The sequence below is a fragment of the Scyliorhinus canicula genome, chromosome 12, assembly GCF_902713615.1.
Source record: "Scyliorhinus canicula chromosome 12, sScyCan1.1, whole genome shotgun sequence".
In the NCBI taxonomy this organism is placed as follows: Eukaryota; Metazoa; Chordata; class Chondrichthyes; order Carcharhiniformes; family Scyliorhinidae; genus Scyliorhinus; species Scyliorhinus canicula.
Window position 1 is genome coordinate 57,791,516 of NC_052157.1, and position 12,715 is coordinate 57,804,230.

Genomic DNA, 12,715 nt, shown 5'->3' on the forward strand with positions numbered 1-12,715 from the left:
CCAGGCCATGAGGTTGAATACAATTTTGCTGCTGCTGATGGCCCACAGTGTCTCATGGGTCTCCAGTCTGGAGTTGCTAGATCTGTTCAAAGTCTGTTCCATTTAGCACGGTGGTAATGCCACACAACATGATGGAGGATATCCTCAATGTGAAGATGGGTTTTGTCTCCACAAGTGTGCAGCGGTCACTTGTACCTATACTGTCATGGACAGATGCATCTGCAGCAGGCAGATTGGTGAGGATGAGGTCAATTATGTTTTCCCTCTTGCTGGTTCCTTCTCCACCGACTGCAGTCCCAGTCTGACAGCTATGTCCTTTCGGACCCAGCCAGCTCGGTCTGTGATGGTATTACCGAGCCACTCTTGGTGATGGACATTGAAATTCCCCCACCCAGAGTATATTCTGTGCCCTTACCACCCTTAAGGGATGTGAATTATGAATTGAATGTGTATAAAGGGGTTAGACTTCTGCTAAATCGCTGGCTTTGAAAGCAGACCAAGGCAGGCCAGCAGCATGGTTCGATTCCCACACCAGCCTTGCCGGAATGTGGTGACTAGGGGCTTTTCACAGTAACTGCATTTGAAGCCTACTTGTGACAATAAACAATTTTCATTTTTCATTTTCAAATGGTCGTCAACATGGAGGAGTCCTGATTCATTTGGGGATGGGAGCCGGTATGTGGTAATCAGCAGGAAGTTTCCCTGCCCATGTTTAACGTGAAGCTATGAGGCTTCATGGGGTCCAGAGGCGATGTTGAGAACTCCCAGGACAACTCCCTCCCGACTGTACACCACTGTGCTGGCACCTCTGCTAGGTCTGGCCTTCCCGGTGACACAGAACATACCCAGGAATGGTGCTCATGTTGTATGGGACATTGTCGATAAGGTATGATTCTGTCAGTATGGCTATGACAGGCTGTTGCGTAAGTAGTGTGTGGGGCAGCTCTCCCAATTTTGGCACAAGCCTCCAGATGTTAGTAAGGAGGACTTTGCAGGGTCAACAGGGTTTGCCATTGTTGTTTCCAGTGCCTGGATTGATTCCGGGTGGTCCGGCCGGTTTCTGTCCTTTTTTATGCTTTTGTAGCGGAGTGGCTTGCGAGGCCATTTCAGAGGGCATTCAAGGGTCAACCACATTGCTTTGGGTCTGGAGTCACATGTAGGCCAGACCAGGTAAGGATGACAGATTTCCTTCCCTAAAGGACATTAGTTGGTGAGATTGGAGGAAGTTACAGAGATAGAGACTATTGTAAGGGCTGGAGCAGGTTATAGAGAGAGGGATGGTGGTAGAGGCTGGAGGTGGTTACGGAGATAGGGAGTGTTGTAGTGGCTGGGAGGAGATTAAAGAGATAAGGAGGGCTGTAGTGGCTAGAGGAGGTTACAGAGATAGGGAGGGTTGTAAGAGCTGGAGTAGGTTATAGAGAGAGGGATGGTGGTAGAGGCTGGAGGTGGTTACGGAGATAGGGAGGGTTGTAGTGGCTGGGAGGTGATTAAATAGATAGGGAGGGCTGTAGTGGCTAGAGGAGGTTACAGAGATAGGGAGGGTTGTAAAGGCTGGAGGAGGTTACAGAGATAGGGAGGGACTGAGGGAGGTGACAGAGATAGGGAGGGTTGGTGAGGCTTGAGAAGGTTACAGAGATAGGGAGGGTTGGTGGGGTGGAGGAGGTTACAGAGATAGGGAGAGTTGGTGGGGCTAGAGGAGGTTACAGAGATAGGGAGGGTTGTAGTGGCTGGAGGAGGTTACAGAGATAGGGAGGGTTGGTGGGGTGGAGGAGGTTACAGAGATAGGGAGGGTTGGTGGGGCTGGAGGAGGTTACAGAGATAGGGAGGGACTGAGGGAGGTTACAGAGATAGGGAGAGTTGTAAGGGCTGGAGGAGGTTACAGAGATAGGGAGAATTGTAAGGGCTCGAGGAAGTTACAGAGATAGGGAGTGTTGTTGGGGCTGGAGGAGGTTACAGAGATAGGGAGGGTTGTAGTGGCTGGAGGAGGTTACAGAGATAGGGAGGGTTGTAGGGGCTAGAGGAGGTTACAGAGATAGGGAGTGTTGGTGGGGCTGGAGGAGGTTACAGAGATAGGGAGAGTTGTAAGGGCTCGAGGAAGTTACAAAGATAGGGAGAGTTGTAAGGGATGGAGGATGTTACAGAGATAGGGAGGGTTGTAGTGGCAGGAGGAGGTTGCAGAAATAGGATGAGGTTAAGGGGCTGGAGGAGGTTACAGAAATTGGGAGTGTCAAGGGGGCTGCAGGTGGTTACACGAATTGTGCAAGACGAGGAGGTGCGGAAGGAATTTGATCCTGAGGATGTGAATTATGAATTGAATGTGTATAAAGGGGTTAGACTGAATATTCAGAGTCAGAGTGAGTCAACACTGTGAATACTTACATTTCACATTCAATTGTTTGGGTCCAGATCTCTGGTTACCAATACGATTAGCTGCTGTACAGTAATATTTACAGAGAGCATCGTTCATCGTAACCGTGAAGGTACAATATTGGGATTTGGAGCAGATAGCTGATGGAACACCACGGCATTCCTTACTCCAACTGAAGGAATATACCATCGGAAAGGCTTCGGATTGACAAGTTAATGTCACTGATCTTCTATCTTGAACGAGATTCGAGCTAATGATTCTCACATTGGTGGGACGATCTGTGAAAAGAGATGATCGTTAATAACATGATAGTGAGCTTCGTTATGGGATCAAAATTGGTTCCCCAACACCAGGATATCTGCCTCCCTGACTTTCATTCAGATACTGAACCTCGGATCCAAAGCACCCGTCCGAGAATCCAATGGATTTTAAAATCTATTCTGAAAGGAAAGTTATCACACAGGGCAGCACTCCCTCAGTACTGACCCTCTGACAGTGCAGCACTCCCTCAGTACTGACCCTCTGACAGTGCAGCACTCCCTCAGTACTGACCCTCTGACAGTGCAGCACTCCCTCAGTACTGACCCTCTGACAGTGCAGCACTCCCTCAGTACTGACCCTCTGACAGTGCAGCACTCCCTCAGTACTGACCCTCTGACAGTGCAGCACTCCCTCAGTACTGACCCTCTGACAGTGCAGCACTCCCTCAGTACTGACCCTCTGACAGTGCAGCACTCCCTCAGTACTGACCCTCTGACAGTACGGCACTCCCTCAGTGCTGACCCTCTGACAGTGCAGCACTCCCTCAGTACTGACCCATTGACAGTGCAGCACTCCCTCAGTACTGACCCATTGACAGTGCAGCACTCCACCAGTACTGACCCTCTGTGATTGCAGCACTCCCTCATACTGATCCTCTGACAGTGCAGCACTCCCTCAGTACTGACCCCCTGATAGTGCAGCACTCCCTCATTACTGACCCTCTGACAATGCAGCACTCCCTCAGTACTGACCCTCTGGCAGTGCAGCACTCCCTCAGTACTGACCCTCTGACAGTGCAGCACTCCCTCAGTACTGAGCCTCTGATAGTGCAGCACTCCCTCAGTACTGATCCTCTTACAGTGCAGCACTCCCTCAGTGCTGACCTTCTGACAGTGCAGCACTCCCTCAGTACTGACCCTCTAACAGTGCAGCAATCCCTCAGTACTGACCTCCTGACAGTGCAGCACTCCCCCAGTACTGACCCTTTCTGAGTGCAGCACTCCCTCAGTACTGACCCTCTGACAGTGCAGCAATCCCTCAGTACTGACCATTTGTGAGTGCAGCACTCCCTCATACTGATCCTCTGACAGTGCAGCACTCCCTCAGTACTGACCCTCTGACAGTTCAGCACTCCCTCAGTACTGACCCTTTGTGAGTGCAGCACTCCCTCATACTGATCCTCTGACAGTGCAGCACTCCCTCAGTACTGACCCTCTGACAGTGCAGCACTCCCTCAGTACTGACCCCCTGATAGTGCAGCACTCCCTCATTACTGACCCTCTGGCAGTGCAGCACTCCCTCAGAAGTGACCCTCCGACAGTGCTGCACTCCCTCAGTACTGACTCACTGACAGTGCAGCACTCCCTCAGTACTGACCCTCTGACAGTGCAGCACTCCCTCAGTACTGACCCTCTGAAAGTGCAGCACTCCCTCAGTACTGATCCTCTTACAGTGCAGCACTCCCTCAGTGCTGACCTTCTGACAGTGCTTCACTCCCTCAGTACTGACCCTCTGACAGTGCAGCAATCCCTCAGTACTGACCCCCTGACAGTGCAGCACTCCCCCAGTACTGACCCTTTGTGAGTGCAGCACTCCCTCATACTGATCCTCTGACAGTGCAGCACTCCCTCAGTACTGACCCTCTGACAGTGCAGCAATCCCTCAGTACTGACCCCCTGACAGTGCAGCACTCCCCCAGTACTAACCCTTTGTGAGTGCAGCACTCCCTCATACTGATCCTCTGACAGTGCAGCACTCCCTCAGTACTGACCCTCTGACAGTTCAGCACTCCCTCAGTACTGACCCCCTGATAGTGCAGCACTCCCTCATTACTGACCCTCTGACAGTGCAGCACTCCCTCAGTACTGACCCTCTGACAGTTCAGCACTCCCTCAGTACTGACCCTCTGGCAGTGCAGCACTCCCTCAGTACTGACCCTCTGACAGTGCAGCACTCCCTCAGTACTGAGCCTCTGATAGTGCAGCACTCCCTCAGTACTGACGCTCTGACAGTGCAGCACTCCCTTAGAAGTGACCCTGCAATTGTGCTGCACTCCCTCAGTACTGACCCTCTGACAGTGCTGCACTCCCTCAGTACTGACCCTCTGACAGTGCTGCACTTCCTCAGTACTGACCCTCTGACAGTGCTGCACTCCCTCAGTACTGACCCACTGACAGTGCAGCACTCCCTCAGTACTGACCCTCTGACAGTGCAGCACTCCCTCAGTACTGACCCTCTGACAGTGCAGCACACCCTCAGTACTGGCCCTCTGACAGTGCAGCACTCCCTCAGTACTGACCCTCTGACAGTGCAGCACTCCCTTCGGGCTGACCCTCCGACAGTGCACCACAATCTCAATACACACACTCTGAAAGTGCAGTGCTCCCCTTTACTAACCCTCCGAGAGTTCACCACCCACTTGTGATATTACTTTACCAAATATATATATTACTCTTTGAACCAGCCAAGTTTTTTTTTTATAAATGTTTTTATTCAGTTTTCATATTTTATATTGAACAAATTACAAATTGTTAGGAGAGAGAAAAAAAAACAAACACGCAAAAATGAACATACATATTTACAGGTAAGCATCTTCGTAGTAGTAACTGCGCCCCCCCCCCCCCCCCCCCCCCCCCAACATGTTTATTTAGTTTGGTTTTGGGCCTTAGCTAGCCATCGAACCCCCGTAACGAACCTGTAGCCCCCCCCCCCCCCCCCTCCCTAAACCTTCCACCGACTATTCTTCCTCTTGTACATTGGCCACAAATAGGTCCCGGAACAGTTGCATGAATGGCTCCCACGTTCTGTGGAAGCCGTCGTCCGACCCTCGGATGGCAAATTTGATTTTCTCCATTTGGAGAGATTCCGAGAGGTCGGACAGCCAGTCCGCAGCTCTGGGCGGTGCTGCTGACCGCCAGCCAAACAGGATTCTACGGCGGGCGATCAGGGAGGCAAAGGCAAGGGCGTCCGCCCTCCTCCCCAGGAATAGATCTGGCTGTTCTGAAACCCCGAAGACCGCCACTATCGGGCATGGCTCCACCCTCACTCCCACCACTTTGGACATAACCTCGAAGAAGGCTGTCCAGTACTCCACGAGTCTGGGGCAAGACCAGAACATGTGGGCGTGGTTGGCCGGGCCTCTTTGGCACCGTTCACATCTGTCTTCCACCTCCGGGAAGAACCTACTCATACGGTTTCTCGTTAAGTGGGCTCTATGTACCACTTTTAGTTGCGTCAGGCTGAGCCTTGCGCACGTGGAGGTGGAGTTGACCCTATGCAGTGCTTCGCTCCAGAGTCCCCACCCTATCTCCATCCCCAGGTCGTCCTCCCATTTCCTCCTTGTTGCGTCCAGTACGGTGTCGTCCCTATCTACCAGTCGGTCATACATGTCACTACAGTTCCCTTTCTCTAGGATACTTGCGTCCAGTAGGTCTTCCAGTAGTGTCTGTCGTGGCGGTTGTGGGTACGTCCTTGTCTCCTTTCGTAGGAAGTTTTTGAGCTGCAGGTACCGTAGCTCGTTCCCCCCAGCTAGCTGAAATTTCTCTGTCAGTTCGTCCAGTGTTGCGATCCTGTCGTCCGTGTATAGGTCCCTGACTGTCAGTGTCCCCCCGTCTTGCCTCCACCTTTTGAAGGTGGCGTCGGTCAGTGCTGGTTTGAACCTATGGTTGTTGCAGATGGGAGCCTTGTCCGACATTTTGGTCAGGCCAAGTTGCTGCCGCAGTTGGTTCCAGGATTGGAGGGTGGCTGTCACCACTGGGCTGCTGGAGTGTTTTTTGGGTGGGGATGGGAGTGCTGCCGTGGCGAGGGCCCGGAGGGAGGTTCCCATGCAGGAGGCCTCCTCCGCACGCACCCACTCAGCTTCTGGCTCCTGGATCCATCCCCTTACTCGCTCGGCTGTTGCTGCCCAGTGGTAGAATTGTAGATTCGGGAGGGCTAACCCTCCCCTGGTTTTTGTTTTTTGTAAGACCTTCTTTGGGATCCTAGCATTTTTACCCCCCCATACGAACGCCATGATGAGTTTGTCCAGCGCTTTGAAAAAGGCCTTGGGGATGTAGATCGGAATGGATCTAAACAGGAAGAGGAACCTGGGCAGTACGTTCATTTTGATCGTCTGAACTCTCCCCGCGAGGGAGAGCGGGAGTGTGTTCCATCTTTGCAGGTCCTTTTACTTCCTCCGTCAGGCTGGTGAGGTTCCATTTGTGGATCCCTTTCCAGTCATGGGCTATTTGGATCCCCAGGTAGCGGAATTTATGTCGGGCTTGTTTGAACGGCAGCCCCTTTAGTGCTGCCCCCCCCCCCCCCCCCCCCCTTGCGGGTGTACTGGGAAGATCTCACTTTTGCTCATGTTGAGTTTGTAGCCCGAGAAGGCTCCAAACTCTTTCAGGAGCGCGATGATTCCGTCCATGCTGCTTTGTGGGTCCGAGATATAGAGGAGCAGATCATCCGCATAGAGTGAGACTCTGTGCTCTCTACCTCCCCTTCGGATCCCCCTCCAATTTTGAACCAGCCAAGTTAATGAAATAAACAATAATCTTCTTTTAAAGATGAACTAATTTAATGAGTAATATAAATATTTGTGAGTCCTTTGTACTTAATACTCAACCCATAAAAGAAGTAAAAGACAGTAAAGATAACTAACTATCTATACAATGTAATAACAAAATAAATTATAACTTCTCTCTCTCTCTCTAGCTAATCTAGGTCTTTCCCGTTCACTCTCCTGAAGCACACTCTCTCAGAAGGAGCGGGAAAGTAGTTCTAATACCATCTGATAGTGAGACATCTAGTGCTGAATTGACTGTGCCATATTTACATATATTGATCATGTAGTTTTATATACAGAGATCACTACATACCTTTTTAAAAATGTTTTCTTGCAAATATTAAAAGAACATTTAGTTACATGTGAAATGCAGTGCACACAATGTTAGAATCACAAACGATCTTCTTAACATCAAAGGTGATGAAGAAGTTTTTATGTCTTTGTTGATCATCAAATTTGAATGCATTTGCTGTTCAATTTGTTTTGAGATTGTCTGGTTCAAATCAAGATTAGGAAAAATCTTCGCAGTATCTGTGAGTTGAAGTAGATCTCTACGATTTCTTCTCAGAATATTTCCATCTGAAGTTCTTATCGGATAAGATCTTGGAGAGAATTGCTTAATTGTGCGAGCAATGTGAGACCAACCTCCTTCAGGAAGTCTTAATCTAACAGTATCATTCTCAGGTAGAGTAGGCAATTCTTTTGAATGAAGATTAAAATATCTCTTTTGCTTTGTTTGTTGTTGTTGAATTTTCTTCACAGTGCAACGTTGTTCAGGATCATGAAAATGTTACTGAGGTAAAGCTGTCCTCAAAGTTCTGATGTATAACATTTGAGATGGAGATAATCCTGTTGATAAAGGTGATGTTCTGTATTGAGTAAAGCCAGGTAAAAATCAGATTGTGAATCTTTTTATTTGCTAAGTAGCTGTTTCATAATGCGAACACCTTTTTCTGTTTTTCCATTGGACTATGGAAAATGAGGGCTTGAAGTTACATGTTCAAAATTCTACTTCAATGAGATTTCTTGCCATTCATGACTTGAGAAACATGGGCCATTGTAAGACATGATGATATGAGGAATAACATGCCTGGCAAATATTTCCTTGCATGCCTTTATGACAGTACTGGATGTGATGTCATTCAATTTCACTAGTTCAGGAAAATTGGAAAAATAGTCAATGACTACGAATAGTCCTTACGAAATAAGTGAAAGAGATCAGCACCAACCTTGATCCATGGTGATGTTACAAGATCATGTGGTTGCAGTGGTTCTTTGCATTGATGCTTTTGATGTGACTGGCACGTTGAACATGATGATAACATGTCTGAGATATCATTGTTGATACCTGGCCAATAGATTGATTGTCTGGCACGACGTTTACGTTTTTCAATGCTTAAATATCCCTCATGAAATCTAGAAAGCATTTCAGACCTCATGCTTCGTGGAATCACAATACGATTTTGTCTCAGCAAAATAGCATCTACAATAGTCAGTTCTAGACTGAACGCTTTGGTATTGCAGACAATTACCTTTAGGCCATCCACGTTGAAGATGATGCATTACTTTAATCAGTATTGCATCTTTCAGTGTTTCAATGCAAATTTGTTGAAATTTGACATCAGATACAGTACGTAACTCTGAATAATTGCAGTTGAGAATCAACATCAAATGTCAGTGTTGACTGATCTAGATAAGGTGTCAGCAATTACTAATTCTTTGCCTGGTGTGTATTTCTTAATTATCTTCTTAATTTCAACATCAGACGTTGAAGTATCATTCAAATTTTGTTCAATGATGTGTACAAGTGGGCGATGGTCAGTTTCTACCATGAAGTTGGGTAGACCATAAACATAGTCGTGGAATTTGGAAAACCCAGTAACTAACCCGAGACACAACTTTTCAATTTGGGCGTACCTACACTCAGTCTCAGTCATGGATCTTGATGCGTAGGCTATATGAACACAATTATTGAAATGGTCTTGTTGAAGTAAAACAGCACTTATGCCATTTTACTAGCATCCGTTGAGATTTTAGTAGGTCTTGCAGGATCAAAAATGATAAGCACGGAGCGTGTATCAATTGTTGTTTTAAATCTGTCCTTCTTCAGTATGTTTTTCAGTCCAGTGAAATCTGTGTTCTTTCTGATCAGTTGACGTAGTGCAGTTGTTCTGTTCACCAGATTTGAAATAAACTTTCCAAGAAAATTGACAAATCTGAGAAAGTGTAAGATTGCCTTCTTGTCTTTCGGAATTTGCATTGCGTTGATAGCTTGCACGTCATCTTGATCTGGCTTTATTCCGCCAGCTGTGATGTTGTCACCTAAGAATTTCAAAGAGGAGGCGGCAAACATGCATTTGGCTTTGTTCAGTTTCAAACCATATTCATGAATCCTTTTCAATACTTCCCAAAGATGTTTCATATGCTCTTCAGGTGTTGTTGACCAGATGGTGATGTCGTCAACATAAACCCAAACATCTTCTATGTTCTCGGTCATTTGTTTCATCGTTCTATGAAAAATTTCCGAAGCTGAGATAATTCCAAAGGGCATCCTGTTAAAACAGTACCTTCCGAAAGGTGTATTAAAAGTACAGAGAGGTTTACTGGAGTCTTCTAGTTGCATCTGCCAAAAACCTTGAGAGGCATCAAGTTTGGTAGAAATTCTGGCATTGGCCATCTATCTCTGCAGTAATACCTTCCTTCTTAGATATTGGATAATGCTCTCTTTTGATGTTGCGATTCCTATCTCACATCATACAGATTCTTATCTCACCTGTAGGTTTTCTTACGCAGACTAGGGAGCTAACCCAGTCAGTGGGTTGAGTAATCTTTGATATGATACCTTGAATTTGCAAACTTGAAAGTTCAGCCATCAGTCTGCCTTTAAGGGGAGCAGGTACACGACTCGGTGGACGGATTACTGATTTGGCATCCTTCTTCAGTTGAATTTTGTACTGAAAAGGTAACGTACCCATACATTGAAATACATCAGAGTATTCCTGTGAGAGTTGTTGAATGTCATCTTTGAGCATAGTCGACTGACAGGTATTCAAAAAAATTTGTTGAATGAGCTTCAAATCTTTGCACGCTTGAGCTCCAAGTAAAGATGAATGAGAATCATTGACAATCACAAATCTTACTGGTTTTAGAATGTCCCTTTTTGCGACACTCAGGTAATATGAACCATATGAGAAAATGGGATTACCATTGTAGTCATGCAGTGAGCATTCTGGATGTATCATTTCATTATGACTTTGTGTCTCGGACAAGTCCTTGGAATTCAAAACATTCGCCGAGGCACCTGTGTCCAGTTTGAAAGTAATTGGAATTGTGTTAATGTACTCAGTAGTCATCCATTCGTTGCCAACGACATTAACTCTGATCTTTCGTAGCTTAAAGATCCTGTCCATTTTCTTGATGAGCTGGCTTTGTTGCTCTCAGCTGATTCTTGCTTACTTGCAAATCATTCTTGATGGACGATTCAACTACACCAATGAAGAAAGCATTCTCTAATGAGAAAATATCATCTTCCGTGAAATCTTCTTGTGTGTTGATTTCTTCTTTTTTATCCACAGCCCTCACTTTGTCATATTTCACTTTGTCATCTTGTGGATGATTGACACCGTGAAGCATAATGGTTTAACTTCTGACATCTTAAACACGCGTTTACCAAAAGCAGGGCAGTTTCCCTTTCAGTGGGCGCTCATGCGCAGGCTCCATTTTCGACGTCTCGCATTTCTGTGTGTAGTGCACATGTGCAGAGCCCGAAAATGCTTGTGAAGGAAAGCTTCCGTTCCTCACAGTCTTCTGCTTTTCCTGCAACACCTTGGGATGTGATGTCTTTTTTCCTTGGGATAAAATGCTAAATACTGACTTTTGGTCTGTTCCACGGAGATGCATTGATCAATCGCGATTTGTAATGTTTGCCGAATTAATGCTTCTCTGACTGTGTCATCAAGTATGCCAAAAACAATTTGGTCTCTTACAAGTGAATCATGTAAATCTGCATCGCTACATGTTTTAGCTAAGTGTTTGAGATCAGTGATGAAATTATTCACCGGTTCACCAACTTTTTGAACTCTTCTGTGAAATCTTAATCTTTCTAAAATTTCATTGGTCTGCATTTTGCAATGTTCATCGAACTTCGCTATAATTTGATCAAATTTTGTTTTACTTTCACCAGCATTAATATTAAAGGATTTGAAGATTTTGATTGCTTGCTGTCCTGCTAGGGACAGAAGTAAAGCAATTCTTCTAGCTTCTGGGGCAGCACTTAACTCACCAGCTTCTAAATAGAGTTGAAACTGTTTCCAATTCAAATTTAAATTTCCAGTGGTCTTGAGCTGTCTGGGTGTGTGAACTTGGTACATTGAAAAGTTGTTTCTGTCGAAGTTTCCAATGTTACGATGACTTCTGTAGTCGAATAGTTGATTTAATTTTTTTTTCCTTGTTTCCTTCCCGGGACACGATTCTACCCCCCCCCCAGGCGGGGCTAGTTGCGCGGCCCCGTGAAGCACGGCATCGCGGGCTTAGCGACCATCGCTAAGTCCGCGCGCCAAGCGTCCCGGCGGCTGACGCACATGATGACGTCAGCCGCGCATGCGTGGGTTGGACGGCTCCAACCCGCGCATGCGCGGATGACGTCATCACGCAGACGTGTCAAAACCCGCGCATGCGCGGGCCGTCATGCCCCTCAGCCGCCCCACGGACTGATCCTGTAGGGCGGCGGAGGAACAAATAGTGTGCGGGTATGGGACCCGCTGCCCGCGATCGGTGCCCACCAATCGCAGGCCCATGCCACGGCCGTGCCAATCGGTGCCATGGTTGTCCGGGACGGCACTTTATGGCCGTTTTGACGAACGGTGAGAGCAGGTGTGATTGCGTTCGTGAAAACGGCCGTAAAGGCCTGGGAACTCGTCCCATCGGCCTGGGGAGAATCGCTGTTCGCCGTAATCCGTGTTGTGTCGTGGGGCGGCCGTGGGTGGGGGGAGAAAAGCGGGAGGGCGGGAAAAATGTCGGGAAAGCCCTCCCGCTATTCTCCGACCCGTCATGGGCAGCGGAGAATCATGCCCCGCCGCTCCGACGCCAGCTGCCGAATTTACCGGCGCCAGTTTTTGGCAGCGGCCCCCCCCGGCAATTCTCCGGGCTTTGATGGGCCAAGGGGCCACCCGGTGGGATCTGGCTTGGAGGGCGGTGAGCAAAGTCCTCGGGGGGCGGGGTGGGGTAGTGGGGGGGGGGGCGTGGGGGGATCCGGCCACGGGGGGGGGGGGGTCACGGTGGCCTGGCCTGTGATTGGGCTCACCGATCTGTGGGTGGGCCGGTGCCGTGGTGACACTCTTTCCCTCTGCGCTGGCCTCTGTAAGGCTCCGCCAAGGCCGGTGCAGAGAAGAAACTGGAAACACGTCCGCCGTTCTGCGCATGCGCAGGAAATACGCCAGCGGTTCTGCGCATGCGCCAACTCGCGGTGGCCTACGGCGGCGGTTCGGCGCCCAACCCCTCTGGCGCCGGCCCTCCGACCCTCTGACAGTACAGCATTCCCTCTC

General features: G+C 48.2%; 1 protein-coding gene across 4 annotated transcripts in view; it reads right to left on the minus strand.

Moving 5' to 3' along the window:
* LOC119974699 (B-cell receptor CD22-like) overlaps positions 1 to 12,715 on the minus strand; it is a 127,083-nt gene that overhangs the window by 42,357 nt on the left and 72,011 nt on the right. For all 4 annotated transcript variants that reach the window (XR_005462559.1, XM_038813832.1, XM_038813833.1 and 1 more), the window contains one exon: positions 2,380 to 2,646. Coding sequence is in view for 3 of the 4 variants with exons in the window: in XM_038813832.1 (XP_038669760.1) it covers positions 2,380 to 2,646 (267 nt within the window). In the remaining variant the exon portion in view is untranslated. The remainder of the gene's footprint in view (positions 1 to 2,379; positions 2,647 to 12,715) is intronic.